At 38.7% G+C, this 18261-nt stretch overlaps 1 protein-coding gene across 1 annotated transcript in view; it reads left to right on the top strand.

The window, feature by feature from the left end:
• Positions 1-18261, top strand: part of DOK6 (docking protein 6) — a 283675-nt gene that overhangs the window by 126622 nt on the left and 138792 nt on the right. Inside the window, exon 3 of the mRNA XM_068396927.1 lies at positions 13219-13333. Within this exon, the coding sequence (XP_068253028.1) occupies positions 13219-13333 (115 nt within the window). The remainder of the gene's footprint in view (positions 1-13218; positions 13334-18261) is intronic.

Raw genomic sequence — 18261 nt, 5'->3', positions numbered from 1 at the left:
AAATTGCTGCACTCTATTGCTTTTCTTTTTTTTTTTTTTGCTTCAGGTTCTCTCTATTGCATTCTTCTCTCTTTCACATTTTTCTCCTAAAGAATTCTGGACCACGTTGAGTGTATGTGTACACACACATGTACAGGCATGTGCTGAATTTAGGTTAATTTAAACTCTTTCTATATCTGGTTTTTCATCTAGTTGATGCATTTGTCTGATGAGCATCAATATTCTCATAGGTAATATGGTGCTATTAATACTTCCTTCAGAATACCTGAAATGCCTTTAATATATATGTTTATATTTAAGAACAGCATAAAAATGCCAGTTTTGGTATTGTTGGATTGGGATGGGGTTATTTTTAAAGACACTGAGGCATATTTACACCCTTTAAAAAATCAATGGGGGTAAAATTTTCTAAATAATATTACTTTTGTGGTGGGTTTATATCTATAGTTTTAATTCTTTTTAAAAACAAACCAAAAAACTTTAGGCTAGTAGATATCTCTGTGGTTGTGCTTCTAGATGTGCACGCAGACTTGTACCACTTGCTGTTGTCCATAGCCAGATATGGGGCAGAGACCCCAGCTGAGTCCTGTGCTTGTGTGTGGCTTCTTCACCTTTGTGATCAAGTTAGAAGAGCCAGGAACAGGGAGAGCAAAGATGATGATGTCCCTTTTCCTTTCCTGGCTAATGTCATTTCTCTTTTTCTGAATATAGCTCTTGATAGTTCAGTGGATACCCAGCATCTGAGAGGTCCTTAAAACCTGCATCATGAGATGCCTCTCAACCATGATTTTTTTTTCCCCTGTGAATGGTACAATGGAAGTAAACCAGCCTTTCTCACCTAATTTTGACCCAAGGCTTCCCCATGGTTTCAAGATCTGGCTAAAGGGACATACAGCCTGAGTTGAAGGCTTCCACAATTTGAAAGGGGTAGGAAGGGGAGTTAAACCTAGGGCTTAGCCACTGGCATAATGTACAGCATAGATACAGCCAAAATAATTTACATTCATTGAAAGCATATAGTTACTTGTGTCCTCTAATACTCCTGACCCAGTCTGGCAATGTGGTGAGAGGTTTCGTAGTTAGGGTTATTCCTAGCAGTTTAGCAGGAAGAATTATATAGCCATCACTTACTGCATTCAGCAAAGTTATATTTTGTAAACATGTCTTTGCTTGTAATTTGTTTTCAAATGTATTCTGTGTTAATAAACACTTATTTTTAATTGAGTTTATGTAACAAGATAAGTTTGGGAATAATTAGAGGACAGCTATTTAAATAAGCCAAGAGGTAAATTTAAAGGAAGTTTTGGAAAAGTATATTTCTCCTTTTCTTTTTACTCGCCAATAACATATTCCTTTTAATTAACTAATACCTTTGGGCCAAAACTAGAAAAGGTCTGGGCATAATCATGTACTTTGAGAATGTTAAAAGTGAAAACTCTTGAAAATTGAAACAGTTTCTAACTGTCCAGTATATTTTAGTAGCCTCATAAGGCTGTTAAAACTCACATAATGATCTAATTCTTTTACACATTCATTGTGAGGTATTGTCTTATTACTCTACTTAGTTTATTAAGTAGATAACTGAACTACAGTAATGAAAAGCCCCATTTTGTTTCTCAGGCGCAAGCACAGAGCTACTGTTTGTATACCTAATAACTGTAGCAGGACGTTTGATATTGAAAGTATTTTTTTTTTTATTGTAGCTGAAATTTGGAAAGATAATTGGGAAACCTATTTTATTTCAGTTGTGAATCATCATCCCTCTCTGCCATCTCTCTAGCATGGTGTTATTTTTCAAGTGTGCTGTGTTTCAAATTAGAGTGTTCTTTTAGTATTAAGGTATTAGTTATAAATTTTGTCAACACTCACTTTTACAGAAGGCCGTTTTTTCCCCTTCTTTTTTAATGCTATACTAACACAGTAGTCTGGTATTAAGCTAGCACATCAAAATGAAAGGTCAGATTGGAAAACATTTTAAAGGTTCTTTAGGATAGTTGGGGAGAACTGGGATTTTTATATTACAAATGACTGTCTATAAAAATACCCTTTGAAGTGCGAAGGCATTTCTTTTCCAGTACGTATTTAAAAATCCTAATTAAAATGTTTGTTAAGGGCAGAGGTCCACATACACATGAACTGATCAGATTTTAACGATTGCTTAAAACACCAGGCTACCAGCCAAAACCAGAATAATCCCAGTAGGCTGGTTGATTTTATGGATTAGGCAGCAGTTCAACGCTGGCAGTATTACAGCAGTGCAGTTTGAGAGAAAGTAAAGTAACTTGGCTTGGCAAAATCCCTATTTCTTTGCCTATTAAAGGTAGCTGGTATGAGTTAATATGGTTTTTCTGCCTTGGTAGGTTTCATTTACAGACACTGTGAAACAATAAAACATTTAAAGTAACATAACAAAAACTAATCAAGTAAGTTTGGTTTTCATCCTTAATTTTTTTAGATTTCATTGAGGAAAGCGAAGCGTTTGTAACTTCTTACGTGGTAAGTGGGCAGTTAGAATAAAGCAGGAATCTGGGTACCCAGGTGGTAGTCCCTATGAAAGTAAGCAATACTGAGACTTAGCAATACTTAGCAAATAGTGAAGACTTAGAGAAAAGATAAAGTAAAGATTCATATTTTCTCTTTCTTTTACATTATTTAAATTTTGAGAAAATAAAATATAGTTATTTTATTTTGTATTCAGTCTAAATTTACATAATGTCATCTATATTCTCAAAAAAATGCTGAAAAATTTAAACTTTTTCATTTTTTTAAAATCTCAATTTTGTCTGGAGTGCAAGAAGAAATTATTCAGTAACCCTCTTATCAGATCTATGCATATTTCTTTCCATCAAACTTCACTTTCTTGCCCTGACATTACTGGCTTATACTTAGCCTGATTTATTTTTAATATATACATCCATTCTGTCCCTTTTTTGGGGTTTGTTTCTGTTATCTACTTTTTCAGTTAACAGATAAGATTCTTACTGCTGTTATAGGTGTGGTTTCCATTTATGCTTACAGGAATGAACATTTACTTGGTAGCAGTTTCTTAAACCCTTATTCCTCTGAAATAGCAGCTGGAGACCTGCCCCAGAGGCATAATGTGGAGGCTGATATGCCACTCCTTGGCGAAATTCCTGGAGAGTGTTGTTACCATAACAACTCATCTTCTTCCAAAGATAAATCCACATGCAGAGATGGGGAAAACTTCTGTTTTCTTTGTGAATTGGTTTTGCTTTTACATGATCCATTCTTTCACTTTTCTGATCTTGGGATTTCTCTTCTCCCTTCTTACGTTCCTCTTGTAATCTTGTGTTTTAAGTTTTGCTATTCTTTGATGAAATAGGTTTTTCATTTTTTTCTGCCTCTTAGTACTTCTTTACCTCAAGACTTGTTTTTCAGTCTCTTGCATCTCCTAGTCCTATTGTTGTCATGTGCTGTTCTTGTGCAGAATATGCTGAAGTCAAGAAAATGTGTTTCATTTTAAAAACTCTGGTTGCTTAATCCCATATGGCTTTGCCCAAACCCATAAAGGTCCAAATAGCCTTACAGATCTGTTAGCATCCCTTTCTTAGACTCACAGGTTAATTCAGATGTGAATGGACCTCAGGAGGTCTCTTGTCCAACTCCTGCTCACAGTAGAGCCAGCTCTGAGGTCGGATGTAGTTGCTCAGGTCTTTGTCCAGTTGGGTCTTGAAAACCTCCAAGGATGGAGACCTCAGAGCCTCTCTGGGCATCCTGTCCCACTGCTGAGCTGTCTTCATGATAAAAACATTGCTTCTCTTATGCATCCTGAACATTTCTTGTCTCGGTTTACACCCATTGTCCCTCTTCCTCCCACCAGGCACAGCTGTGAAGAGCCTCTCTCTGTCTCCTTGATAACCTCCCTGCAGGCACTGGGGGGGCTGCTCTTAGGTGCCCCCAAAGCTGTCCCTGCTGCAGGCTGGAGCAGCCACTGTTCCTCAACCTCTCCCCACAGGGCAGGTGGTCCAGCTCTAGCTGTCCTGGGGGCCCTCTGTTGAACTCACTCTGGTTTATGAATTGCATTGGGGTCCCAAAACTGGACACAGTTTTGTAGGTGTGTTCTAATGAGTGCTGAGTAAAGAAGAAAAGTCACTTCTGTTGATGTACTGGCTGTGCTTCTGTTAATGCAGCCATTTCCCCAGTCCCAAAGATCTTTACGCTTTTCAGGCAGCACACTGCCTTTTTTAAGAGCTAAAATCCCATCCAGCTCTCTCTGAAGCTGTAACAAAACTACTCTATGTCAATTGGATTTAACCATGTGAAAGGAGCCGCCACTAACTGGAGATAGGATGACTGAAAACTGAGCTAAAGGGGGATGTTTTGTTTCATTGAGATACTCCTCTCTGCAGTCCTTTTGTCTGCAGTGGGCCAGCATTTCCTTTTGCAAACTGGCAGCAGCATTCAGAGTAACATTAGCATATTGGTGCCTCCTTTGCCCTTTTCTTGCTATGATAGTTAACATAGCTCTTACTTCTTATATTACTCTCTTATTGTTGTCATGCTGTTTCTGGTTTGAGGTAGTTCTCTACTGTCTAGACATCACACTAGAGTTCCTGCTCCTTGCCACTGTGTTGGCTTTTGCTCTGTTGCATTACTGCTTGCATGATATTACACAACAGATGGTAGTATGTGGGCCATTATCAAGAAATAAGATGAACAATTACATTTTGTAGCTCTCTCTTCTGCTTCTGTTTTTGCTACATAGAAATTAAATGGCAGGAAGGTAGTGTGCAATGCAAAACAGAAATCCATTTATGTAAATTCAGACTTTTTCCTCTGCCCAACCAATTTCCAGGACTCTGCACAGTGGAAATAATATCCAGTAGATGGAATCACAGAATCATTTCCCTCCCAATTTCATATGGGAGGCACATGTTCAAGATTTTATGCATGATTTTGGTGTTTTTCATTTTTCTGAGCCTCCTTTCCTATTTACTGTGGAATTCTATTTTTTATAGTGATGTAGATGTAATATGTGATGTGGAAGTAATATTTCTATAATTGTGGAAAAGTTATTAGATCTATTTAAATGTACAATTTGAGCACCAGAGCCTTAGATGTGTCATATACATATAGCCTTTACATGTCCATGTAACACAGAAGTGGATAGTGCAGATCCTAGATGTTCAGCTCCCTGGCTAGAAGAGATTTTTAGTACAGTAAGCAAACAAATAAATGTCCAGTGTAGGTCAGTGATGAAGTATGATGGATTCAAGAGAAAGTGTATTGAATTGTTCCTAAAATCCTTCCTTTTTGAGGGAACTAAATGTAGTTCCAAAGAAAGTAATCAGAAAAATGTCAAATTATGTTGACCATTAAGAAGCAACAAATCCCAGTTAATCTGAGCATTTATTTAAATTAAGCATATTTTGTACTGTAATAGCCTTTCATATCTAAGAATATAATTAAGGTGCCAAAAAGAAAATTAAAAAATCGCTGGAATTATTTACTAGGAAACCGTAGCATGACTTTACTGAAATCAGATGGCAGTTGTTTTAGCTAGGGAGAAGTAGGGTTAGACTTTTGAAATCTGTCAGGATGTTTTTCAGTTCTTTTCTAAGTCTGTTGCTACAGAAATGCACGAAAACTAATATAGACCAATCCTTTAGTTTTCCTTGTAACTTATTCCCCCTGATATCAGGTAATGCTTGGGCATTCTGACAGAGAGTAGGGGATGGAAGGGATTTGGTATTAGCATCAAATTTAGGGTCTTCATATAGGAAGGTCACTTCAAGTTCCTGTGAACCTCTCAGAATACAAATGATTATCATAAGACATAGGATAGGGAAAGTCTTCAAGGAAACTAAGATTTTTTAAATTTTTTTTTCTAGGTGAGGGCATAAGTTCTCTTCTTCCTCTGATCCTCTTATCTTTTTGACCATATAACATGAGATTTGTTAACTGTTGGTTTCTTCAGAGGGGTCCTTTCCAACTTTTCCTCTTGCTCTTAAGGTTGATGCCTGGTTCTATATTTTTTTTATTTATTTATTTTCTTTTGAGGAAGAAAAAAAAAGAGCATCAAACAGCTTTTTTTTTTTTTTTTTTAATGATTGATCCACCCGGATGTGGCTATACCAACACAAAACTCGTGTAAGTTTTGAGCATCTCTGCAGACCAAGATAAAGAAAAACAATGAGGATGAGAAATGAAGCAATCTTTGCATAATTCTTAAGTGCTCTAGGTATATGAGCAACAGTGGCAGAAAACTTAACTAGAGGCTCTTTTGTGTTTGTGTTCAGTGCTTGATGTTCCTCTGTAAAGAAGTTTTGCGTTTTGGTAAACAATCTGAGACCCAAAAAAAATGTTTGCAGATCAAGTGCATTTCATTTCCTGAGGCTATGCTGGTGATTAGCTGTGTTGATGTGGAATATTTGAGGTGGTCCAAATTCCCGACTGTGAGAGGAAGCAAGTTACAGAAACCAACACTGATGGGTAGCCTTGAGACCCTGGTGCAAGCCTAGCCTAGCTTAATTTTGCAGGAGTGAGATACTGCATTTACCAATCCTAGAAATTCTCCTATCTTGTAGCCCTTCAGAGTTATGTCCTTTCATCAAATATTAACGAGAAGTAAAGGAGTTGGATGTCTCTGATATACCTGTGTCAAAAACCCCCCAAGAAAGAAAAAAACTTTTATATATGAAAAAAAATGGAATAAAAAAAGCTTGACAAAGAAGTTTGTTACATGTAAGTTAAGTAACTATTCCACATCTTTTCTTCAACCAGTGTTCATTGTCATTCTAGAAACAAGAAAAATGGTTTTAGAGACTGATACAGGAAAAGATCAAGAAAAAAAAAACAAGGAAATGTATGTGTGGGCTGCTGAGTGATGGACATATGAGGCAGGAATTATTGATGACGAGTAAGAGAACTGAGAAATGAGCCAGGTGCTAAGAGTCCTTAACATGTACCACACTGAGCACCATATGGAGTACTGCACTAAATGATAGCACCAATGTCTAGTAGAGAAAAGAAAGTCTAAGTTAACATACTAAAGTTAGTGAAAAGTTGTAAACTACATAATAGCTTAATATAAAATGATCTATTTAGCCTACTGGAAGAAATCATAAAGGATAAGGGTAGGCAAGAAATCTATTTGTGAGATTACTCACCAAACAGGTAATATCAGGGATTTTATTTGTTGAAGTTCATTTTGTTCTCAAGGGATACAAAAGGGGGGAAACAGGAAAACTGATTTTCAAAGTTTTTGTTGGTTTGGATTGTTTTTAATATTACCAAAGTTTTAGGCAAAGTATAATCCAACAGTGGGAATATTTCCATCTTTTTTTTTTGTGGGAAGTATAGGTAAGACTCTTACATGTGTGACAGCACATTACGTTTTCCCTTTATTCTTTTCTTCTTACCAGTACAAGGTTACAAATAGTCTAGGTAGTTCCAGAATACTATTTTGTTGTTGTGAAGAACAGCAATGTTTTCAATGAACTAGACTGTATTTTGTCAACAAGTCTATTATGATACCACAGGCAGCAAATTTTGGTATAACATTCCATGCTTAAAAAAGTAAGATTTGCCTGATGCACTACTCATAAAAAAAAAAAAATTACTCATGCTTCTTTGGCATTAAACTCAGAATTCTGAATTTGATTAACTTCAATTCTTTCTAGCAGTGGGATGATAGACTCACAGTATTATTACTCTTGCCTCTATCTTTCTGCTCTCATTGTGGAGAGAAACATACAGTACAATTTCAGTAGATGAACATGGAAGCAAAAATTCATATCTCTATTTGATATTAAAAATTACATATCCAATAGAAATACTGACGGGCTTATTTGATAATATGGCCTCTCGCTGTTACCATCAGATCGGGTTTCTGAAATGTTAACTGGTGAGGGTTTTTTTTCTGTCAACCTCTTGACTTGCCCAACAGATAAAAACAGAACTTCTTATTCAACTTCTATATGGTTTGGTGTACATGAGCCAGCAATGTGTTCTTGCCTCAAAGAAAGTTAGTGATATCCTGGGCTGCATTTAGGCAGAGCATTGCCAGCAAGTCAAGGGAGGTGATCCTTCCCCTCTACTCAGCACTGGTGCAGTGACACCTGGAGTGCTGTGTCCAGTTCTGGGCTTCCAGTACAGGAGAGACAGGGATATACTGAAGAGAGTTCAGTGAAAGGCCACAAAGATGATGAGGGGACTAGAGGATCTCTTCTATGAGGAAGGGCTGAGAGATGGGACTGTTCAGCCTGGAGATGAGAAGTCTCATTCATTGTATACTCATCAGTGAGTGTATTCTCTACACCTGAAGGGTTTAGAGAAGATAGAGCCAGGCTCTTTTCAGTAGTGCCCAGTGACAGGACCAGATGCAATGGGCGAACACTGAAACACAGGATGGTCCTTCTGAACATCAGGAAACAATTTTTCACTGTGAAAGTAACAGAGCACTGGCACAAGGTTGCCCAGAGAGACTGTGGAGTCACCCACCTTGGAGATATTCAAAAGCCAACTGGACATGGTTCAGGGCAACTGGTTCTAGGTCACCCTACTTGAGCAGGGTGGAGGTTGGACCAGATGAACTCCAGAGATCCTTTCCAACCTCAACCATTCTGTGATGCTGTGAAATTTGCTGATTTCTCAGATACAGTGATGGGACTGAGTGCTAAAACTCAGTTACTTTTTTTCTCTTTTCTTTTTTCTGTTAGTTTGCTGAGTAAAATTAGTTATTTTTCCTAACTAACATCTGTATAAATTTCTTTTATCCTCAGAATATTATGACTAAAACAGTATTATTTCCAGGAAAACCTTCAGTTCTTGTAAAACAAAGCATTTCAAGGTGAAAGATATGATATTTTTTTAATTATCTTCTTTTTTTTTTTTCTAAACTAGCAAAAATATTTTGGCTACCCATGTTAAATCACTAAAGCATTTGGCAAGAAAAAGAGATATCTCACAATGTCTCATGATAGTTTGAAATATGTCCATTTTTGTGGAAAGATATACACAAGAGAAATGTGGCTTCTGTGTGAAAATATGAATGGCTCAAAAAACCTTGCTTTAAAAAAAAGAAAGTAAAAGTCGGGGAGTTTGGAAGAGGTAATTCATGTAATTCTTTGCCTGTCACATTGGAGTTATAAGAAGTTCTGTGCTGTCTAGGGAGACAGTATGATTCCAGAGACAAAGAAAAGTTGAAATGTTTTTAAAATAAAGCTCCTTTTCCCCTGCACAGAAACTTTTTTTTCACTTGCCTTGCATTTTGTCAACCAAATCTCTCGTATGGGTACTGAGAAGCAGCATGTCAGAATTTGGAGGTGTTTTCATTGTCTCTTTCAGACATTAAATTCCCACCAGCAAATAAAATAAAATTTTGTTGTTTCTTCATTTTGTGCTGACAATATTACGAAGAGTGTGAATGATCTTGCATAATAAAAAATGTTCTGTCAATATGTTAAATGAAAAAGGCTTAATGTACTGATCAATAAGAGAACCCATCAATAAGAATCATCTTTATAGATGGCTAGGCATGCGTCCCCAGTTGTCTGTAGTTATGTTTCAAATAAAAATTACTGTGAAAGTTCTGTAGCTTTGATGCCAGGAATGCAGGTGTTTTGGATCTATTATCACATTTATCAGCATTGCAGGATCTTTCAGTAATCTATAACACTCAAATGTTAAAGAAAAGAGTAGATCTTTACTGTCTGAGACTGGAAGAAGGCTTAATATGCTCTGGTGTCACTATTCAAAGCACTTCTGTTTCCTTTCCTGCTATTTCAGAAAGAGAAATTTCCTCTTTTTAACATAACAAGATTTAAGTTTTTTTTTTCTGCATGGTGTGCACAGTCACACATGCACACACGCATAAAAATATCACTTTCTGTTTCATTTGCTGTGTTAGAATCACTGGGGCTTTTTTCTTCCTATTATTGTTTTCCCTTTCATATTGCACTGTCAGTTATCTTTTTGAACCTTTGGGAGGAAAACTATGTGCATCTTTAAATTATTTAAAAGTCCTAGTGGACAGCAGGATGACCATGAGCCAGCAATGTGCCCTTGTGGCCAAGAAGGCCAATGGCGTCCTGGGGTGTATTAGAAGGGGTGTGGTTAGCAGGTCAAGAGAGGTTCTCCTCCCCCTCTACTCTGCCCTGGTGAGGCCGCATCTGGAATATTGTGTCCAGTTCTGGGCCCCTCAGTTCAAGAAGGACAGGGAACTGCTAGAGAGAGTCCAGCGCAGAGCCACGAAGATGATTAAGGGAGTGGAACATCTCCCTTATGAGGAGAGGCTGAGGGAGCTGGGTCTCTTTAGCTTGGAGAAGAGGAGACTGAGGGGTGACCTCATTAATGTTTATAAATATGTAAAGGGCAAGTGTCATGAGGATGGAGCCAGGCTCTTCTCAGTGACATCCCTTGACAGGACAAAGGGCAATGGGTGCAAGCTGGAACACAGGAGGTTCCACATAAATATGAGAAAAAACTTCTTTACGGTGAGGGTGACCGAACACTGGAACAGGCTGTCCAGAGAGGTTGTGGAGTCTCCTTCTCTGGAGACATTCAAAACCCGCCTGGACGCGTTCCTGTGTGATATGATCTAGGTAATCCTGCTCCGGCAGTGGGATTGGACTAGATGATCTTTCGAGGTCCCTTCCAATCCCTAACATTCTGTGATTCTGTGATTCTGTGATTTAAATAATATAAATTCTCTTTAACAATAACCTGGACTTTTTTGTGTCCCAAATCTTAAGTCTTTTGCTTTTATATCTTCTTCTTATTTAGCAAGACTAGTAGATCCATATCCTCCCTGTCTCCTGCTTTGGGCCCTTCTGGGTCTTCAGAATTTGGTAATGACTTCTGGGTTTGGCGTTGTTCCCTCAGGTTTTGGATTCTGGAGTCTGCTCTCTCCGCTGCCTACTAATGCTTTCTTTTCCCTTTTACGGGATTTCCTTGAGATTAGTGCTTTGGGTAAGTTGTAGGAGCCCTCTCACATACTACATCATTTACCATGCATAGATCAAGGAAAATTAACAGAGATTTTAGTCATTCCTTTAATCGGACAGTGGTATCTGTGGTGTTCAGCTCTTCTCTTTCCCCCCAAGGAGAAAACAGAGAAATAAATGGATTCTTGCAAAGCCCTGAAAATGCATGACTGAAAATAAAATTGTAAGGGATTGGGAACCCAGTGGCAAGACAAACGTTGCACGTGTGTCCAAAAAAAGGCCAAAAGAGCAACTTGGGGAACTACAAGTCTGGCAGACTTGCTTCAGCCCATGGGAAGAACCATGGAGTGAGTCCTCTTAAAACATATTTCTGGGCATGTGAAGGAGAAGATAGTAATTGGGAAGAGGCCGCATGGATTTACCAAGGGTAAATCGTGCCTGACCAGTCTGATAGCTGTTTATGATTTGGGATGAGGAGGGAGCAGCGGATATCATTGGATACTCAACTTCAGCAAGGCTTTTGACATTGCCTGTCATTATATTCTTATATCCAAGTTGGGACATTGTCGTCTAGGTGGGTGGATGTCTAGATGATGAAAAACTGGTCAGCTAGTCAGACCCAGAAGGTCATGGTTAATAGGTCATACTGTACCGGGAGATTGGTAGTTAGTTTAGAACTGCTTGGGTCTGTATTGGGGCGTCTCTTGGTTAGTATTGTTACCAAGGACCTGGAAGAGGTAATGGAGCATGCACTCACAAACTGTGCAGATAGCAAATTGGGAAGAATCAGTCGATATGTTTTTGGTAGTCAGGCTCCCTTCCAGACACCTGAATGGGCTGAAGAAATGGCTGACACGGACCTTGTGAAACTCAATAAGGGCAAGTGCCAGGCGCTGACCCTGGAACAGAGGAGCTCCTGCAATGGCATAGGCTTGGGATGGACAGGCTGGGAGCAGTCCTGTGGGAAAGGCCCTGGGGCTTGGTGCCTCAGCCAGCAAAGATGACCAACAGCTCCATGGACTGTATGAACAGGACCATGACCAGTCAATACAGGGAGTGATTATCCCCCTCTTTTCAGCACTCATTAGACCACATCTAGTGTACCACATCCAGTTTTGGCCCACCTGTTACAGCAAAGATATTGACAAACTGGAGTGAGTTTTGCTGAAGGCTGTCAAGAGAGACCGCATGGCAGTCTTCAGTTCTTGTCTCAGGTTTGTCACCAGCACCTACACATTTCACTTCATGCTTTGTCTCAGTTTCTTTCCCTGGTTTCTTGATGGCTCTCACTGCTTATCTGCTCTCAATCTTTTTTGTAATGTCTTTGCCCGAACACGTTCCATTTTTTTACTGCACCATATAAAATCTCTTAAAAAACATTTTTTCCAGCACATGAAAAGGAATGCTGGAGCTGTACACAGGGAACATAAGAATTACAAAACAAAATGAAAAAACCTACCCACATTCAGTCCACTTTTTCCCTAGTCATAGAAGGCGAAACTCATATGGATGACATTTTTAAGAAATTAATTCTGCCTGAGGCAGCTGTCCTGCCTGGAAAAGCTAACTCTAAACAGATGAAGTTTTTCCAGAGTTCCAAGAAACTGAGAAAAAGATTTTATAATGCTAAGTGTTAAGCAATTTAATATAGGTTGTGCTACCAGCTCTGGTTGTAATAACATATTTTTCTTCTGTTTGTGTTAATTGTAGTTATCTACTTGCATCAAAGGAAAATGGAAATAGATTGAATTGTTTATGCTGTAAATTTTCTACAAGACTATTTTTTTGTTGATAAGATTTTCTAATATTTGGAAAATAAAATAAAATTGTGAGTTCTTATTATGATGACACACTTTAAAGACAGATGAGGCTCTATCCTTACAAATCTAGTGACACTGATTGGCATGATAATGGAGTTACTTCCCTTAACTAATAAGGCACTGCTGTTCCTATATTCGGTTAAGTATTTGACGCAGATTCTGAAACTGATCATAGTTGTATAAATATAGAAATTGAAAAATGTATTATGGAATAATCACAAGACTGTCTTGATGTCATTGTAGTAACTATGTTTCCCAGTAGAACTTTATTAAAGAAGTAGAGCGTTCACTTTTTGATACATAACATTTTATAGAAAGTTTTACAACTTCAGACTCTACCTATGTATGTTTTTTTGTCAATTAAAAAACTTTAAAATGTAAATAGCCTTAGGGGAAAAAAAACAGATTATAGTAAAAATTGAGTAGTTATGGTTAATATTTTTATTTATACTATTTATACACTGGCCTAAAATACTTTTCCTCATTTTAAGGTAACTGAGCTGCACAATATCAAAAACATAACTAGATTGCCTCGAGAGACAAAGAAGCATGCAGTGGCAATTATCTTTCATGATGAGACGTCAAAGACATTTGCGTGTGAGTCAGGTAAGCAATTGGTACTGCACCCCTAGCTTGAAGAAATCAAGTTACACATCAAAGCCTTGCTCAGATGAATTAACTTAAAACACCAGATAGAAATCCTTAGCTTAAAGGAATTTGTTGTAAACAAGGACTTTGGAGTTTGGGATTTAGGTTTTGGGGGTTTTGGTAGGGTTTTTTTTAATATACTTTGGGAAGTATTGGGGGTGTTACAGAGCTCTTTCTTCCATTACTTATCTTTGACTGCATGCAGATGGTCTAAAGACTGGAGATTTTCAGCTAAACTTGTAAAACTGAGTAAAAAATACCTATAGGATGTTATTAAGTCAAGATGTGAAACATTCTTTTTTTTACCAAGTTTTGCTATAGGCACTTACTAAACTAATAATTATCATGCCATTGCAAATAAGAGGTAAATACCAGCTAAAACCTCAGGGTATTGTAAAGCTGGATGTCAAGCAGTCTGCAGTTTGAACAGCTACATGCTCTAATGAATGATTTAAGTTGAGAACAGACTTGGGCATCATGGTATATAATGACAGGTAGTTACTTGTGAGACACTGAACACTGCACTATTAAAGTGCACTGTTTTCTTGTTTGAAGATGCAGTTGTCCATGTCTGTGTCCTAGGGTATGTGTTACCTGAAAAGATGTTTTTAAAAAGAATGAGAAATTCTTAAATTATAAAGTTTCTGTTTGTTTAGTGATGTATTTGAAACTGCATTTTAAAATTATATCTATCTTAATATTGACATATAAACATTGCATGGTGTACAATCTAAGTTAAATACAGTGAAACAAAATTCAATAAATATATGGAGGAGGTAGGTTAAAAGTGTGTAAGGTCACGCATTATGTGGATTTTGGCTCAAGTATTGCAAACATTGATATGTACATCCCGACACAAAAGACAGATTGACAGAGTTTTGTTTGTTTATTAATTTAAATTTAAAAACACAAACAGAAAATCTGTGGCTTTCTAGGATCAGTTTAACAGATTATTAGATAAGTAGTTCACATTAAAGACTTTCATTTCTAATGTGTAGAAATAATGATTCTATAATATGATTAATAATCAAATAAAAAGATTTTAATTATATTTCAACAGCACTGAAATCAGTTCTACGGAAGCTTTTTCATTTGCCTACACATGCATTGCCCTTGTTCTCTAGATCTTATTCTGTCCCTAGAATTACTATGGTGCAGGTATATTTGAAAAGAGTGACAGCAAACCATAACTTCAGGATTCTTTCACCGAAGAAGGGGCAAACCTAAGAAAGTTCAGCATGTCTGGCCCACTCATCCCTTTCTTCTGTAACAAACATGATGCAACTGCTTAACCTTGAACCCAGTTGTGTACACAAGACACAAGTATCTTAAGCTGCTAACAAGATGCCAGTATGAGATGCCTTACCTTTCAAGGCCATGCTCTATGCAAAGGTGTGTTTTGAGTGGATGGAGCCTTGGATGAAGTGACGAAGCAGTGGAGAGCTTGTGGGCCAAAGGACAGACCAACACAGGTGATATTGTAGTAGGCATCTGCTATAGACCTTCTCATCAACAAAGCAGATTAAGCATTCTTAAGGCAAGTGGAAAAAGTCTCACAGTCCCAGGCATTGGTACTCTTGGGTGACTTTAGCCACAACAGTATCTACTGGAAGGCCAAGATGGCTGGACACAAGCAATCCAGATTTCTGGAATAGATTGAAGACAATTTCTTGATATAGATGATTGATAATGTGATGAGGGGAGATGCTCTGTTCAGTGACGTACTTGGCAGGATCCTGTGAATGATTGCCTTGGAGGGCAAAGGGGTGCATGAGAGCTAGCTAATCTTCAAGGACGGCATCCTCTGAGAATAAGAACTGTCCTTCCCATACTTCAGAAGACAAACATTGCAGAAGACCAGTATGGATGAACATGGAGCTCCTGACTCAGCTCAAACACACAAAGGGAAGCACACAGAAGCAGGGACAGACTAACCTGGGAGGGGTACAGATGCATTGTCCATGTGTTTAGGAATGGAGCTAGGAAAGCTCCGGTTCAGCTGGAGCTGAAACTAGCCAGAGAGGTGAAGGACAGAAAAGGTTTCTTAAAGTACATCAACAGCAAAAGGAAGACTGAGTGCAGGCGCATTACTCAGTGAGGCAGTGGACCTGGTGAGAAGTGGCATGAGAAAGGTTGAGGTACTCGATGCCTTTTTTATACCTTGGTTTTCTTTTGCAAGGCTTGTCCTCAGGCCTTCCAGGTCCCTGAGCCTCTTAGCAGTCAGTGGGAGTGAAGCAGTACTCACAGTAGAGCAAGGCAGAGTCAGGCATCACTTAAATCTCTTGGATATCATACACAAGTCCACAGAACTAGATCCTCAAGAATCACACGAAGGAGGATCCAGATAACTATAGGCCAGTCAGCCTCACCGCAGTCCCCAAGAATGTTGTTGGAGCAAATCATGTGTAAACACATGAAGGACAACAAGGTGAATGGGAGTAGCTAAAATGTTTTCCATATGTGAATCGTGCTTTCTATGATGAGATGTCTGGCACTGTGGGCAAGGGAAAGAAGGTGGCTGTTATATACCTTGATTTTAATAGTCTCTGACAGCCTCCCATAGCCTCCTCCATAGCCCTCAAGTTGGTGGGACATGGGATGGATTACATAAAGTGGATACAAAATAGGCTGGACTTAAAGATTTGTGATTTATGGTGCAAAGCCAAGCTTGCGGCCAGTAGATAGTGGGTCCCTCAGGGATAAGTGCTGGGACCAGTATTGTTCAATGTCTTCATTGACAACCTGGATGATGAGATGGAGACCACTCTCAGGAAGTTTGCAGGTGACACCAGATTGGGGTGACCCAAACTGGGAAGGCAGGGCTGCTGTCAGAGGGACCTGGACAGGCTGAAGAAATGGGCTGACAGAAACCTTATGAAGTTCAGCAAGAGCAAAGGAAAAGTCTTGCCACTGTGTTGGAGTAATCCCAGGCAACAAGGCAGGCTGTGGGCCAGCTGTCTGGGAAGCAGCTCTGCAGAAAAGGCCCTGGGGTCCTAGTGGGCAACAAGCTGAACATATCCTGGACTTTCATTAGTACGAGTGTTTACAGCAGGTACAGGGAAGTGATCCTTCCCTTCTATTCAGCACTTATAAGACAACATCTGGAGTACTGTGTCTCGTTTTGTGCTCTCAGCACAAGAATATTGACACACAGGAGTGAACCGAGTGGAGGACCACCAAGGGTCAGGGTCAGGAGCACATGACATATGAAGAGAGACTGAGAGCTGGGCCTGTTCAGCCTGGAGAAGAAACAACTTTAGATCTTATTGCTCCTTACAACTACCTGATCTGAGAATACAGAGAAGATGGTGCTATAAAAGTGTCAGATATCTTGCTGTTTTCTGAAAGACTACAAATCTTAGCTGTGGGTGCAGTGGAGTTTCAATCAGTTTGCCTTTCTCTATGCCTTCAGTCTATCTAAACAATATAAAATGCGTCATCTCCATCAGATGAGATAGATACACTGCTTTGTTTCATTACAATCTGACTCTCTTGAACTCCAAATCTTTTGTGTGTTCTGAAGATATGGTCTAAAAAATATTTATTTCACAGATTGTTGCCACAACTGAGTTCTGTCTTCCCACAAGGAACTTTTACCATTTTTACTGCTGCCAAAATGTGCCAAGTACTTTGCTTTCCTTTATGAAACTTATCGAAGTTTAACGAATATTTAGAGAGCTGCTTGATATTTAAAATGTTTTCTTCTTCTTCTCAGATCTCTAAAAAAAAATGTTTAGTGACAGTGGTTTCTATGGGGTAATGCCTAGACTTTTAACAGCCTCATGGTGTATAGTGGTGTACACACAGTGGGGTTTATTTTGGCAAATCAGGCCACTTCTTTGCTTAACACAATAATAATACCTCTTCTTTCCCATGGCTTCAGTGGGAAAGAACCACTCAAGTGGTCTTGACTCAGTTAAGGATCTTCTTCTAGAATCATAGCTGCTTGACTTTCTTGAATTATTTAGGAGCCCAAAGCTTCATGTTATGAACATTTTTCCACTATGGGATCTCTAATTATACAGAAGCAGATATTTGTTTCCTGTCATCTTGACCTCCAAGGGCAGATGGAAGGACAGTAGCACTGAACCCATTGCAGAATGTGTGCTGAGCATAGCGTCAATAATTTCTTGGAAAGGAGGAGGAAGTAATGCTCAAAGCTGAGCTGGTTTTATATGGGGACTGAACAATGCTAGGCAGAGTTTTTGTCAGGGTTCTACAAGGAAATATTTTTAAATCATTTTGGTTTTGATAGTATGAGCTGATATCTTTTTCTCTGTGCAGTCTAAATGTCCGTGTGATGAAAAGTAGCATGTTTTTCTGGTACTTAGCTTTCTTAATTATGGAATTAAGCACAGTAAAATGCTATTCTGTTTTAAAATAAGTCTCTAAAGATATAGAAACTTAGGTCCTCCCCAGGAAGCCCAAGAGCTGTGATACTAGCCCACTGGGTGTGCTGGCTGGGAGCCTATGCTTTCTTCCTAAGCTTCTGTGGCTTCTAGGCCCTCAGCTTGCTTATTGTCTTCAAGGCAGCTACGAGCAAGTCTGAGCTCTGGATGGGCTGTAGCCCCATATTTCCATTAGGATTTCAGCAAATTAGTCATCTGAGGAGCATCTAATTTTTGGTAATCTTCATTTGCTGTTGAAAACATTCTGTAGAAAAACAAACAAAAATCCTCCATATGCTTTTGTTACCATCTGGCTGTTCCTATCACTACCACCAGTGCTCCCAACATCTACAACAGCTGTAGAAATCTGTTCAATTCTGAAGCTCTGCTGAAATATTTTGAAGTGCAAACCAGTCTCAGATATTACAGTTTCTTGATTAAAAGGATGGGATAACAAGTCTTTAAAGAAGAATTATCCCTTTTCAGGGAGAGAAGGAA

Source organism: Nyctibius grandis, chromosome 3, assembly GCF_013368605.1.
Source record: "Nyctibius grandis isolate bNycGra1 chromosome 3, bNycGra1.pri, whole genome shotgun sequence".
In the NCBI taxonomy this organism is placed as follows: Eukaryota; Metazoa; Chordata; class Aves; order Nyctibiiformes; family Nyctibiidae; genus Nyctibius; species Nyctibius grandis.
This window is presented reverse-complemented; position numbering and strand designations above follow the sequence as displayed.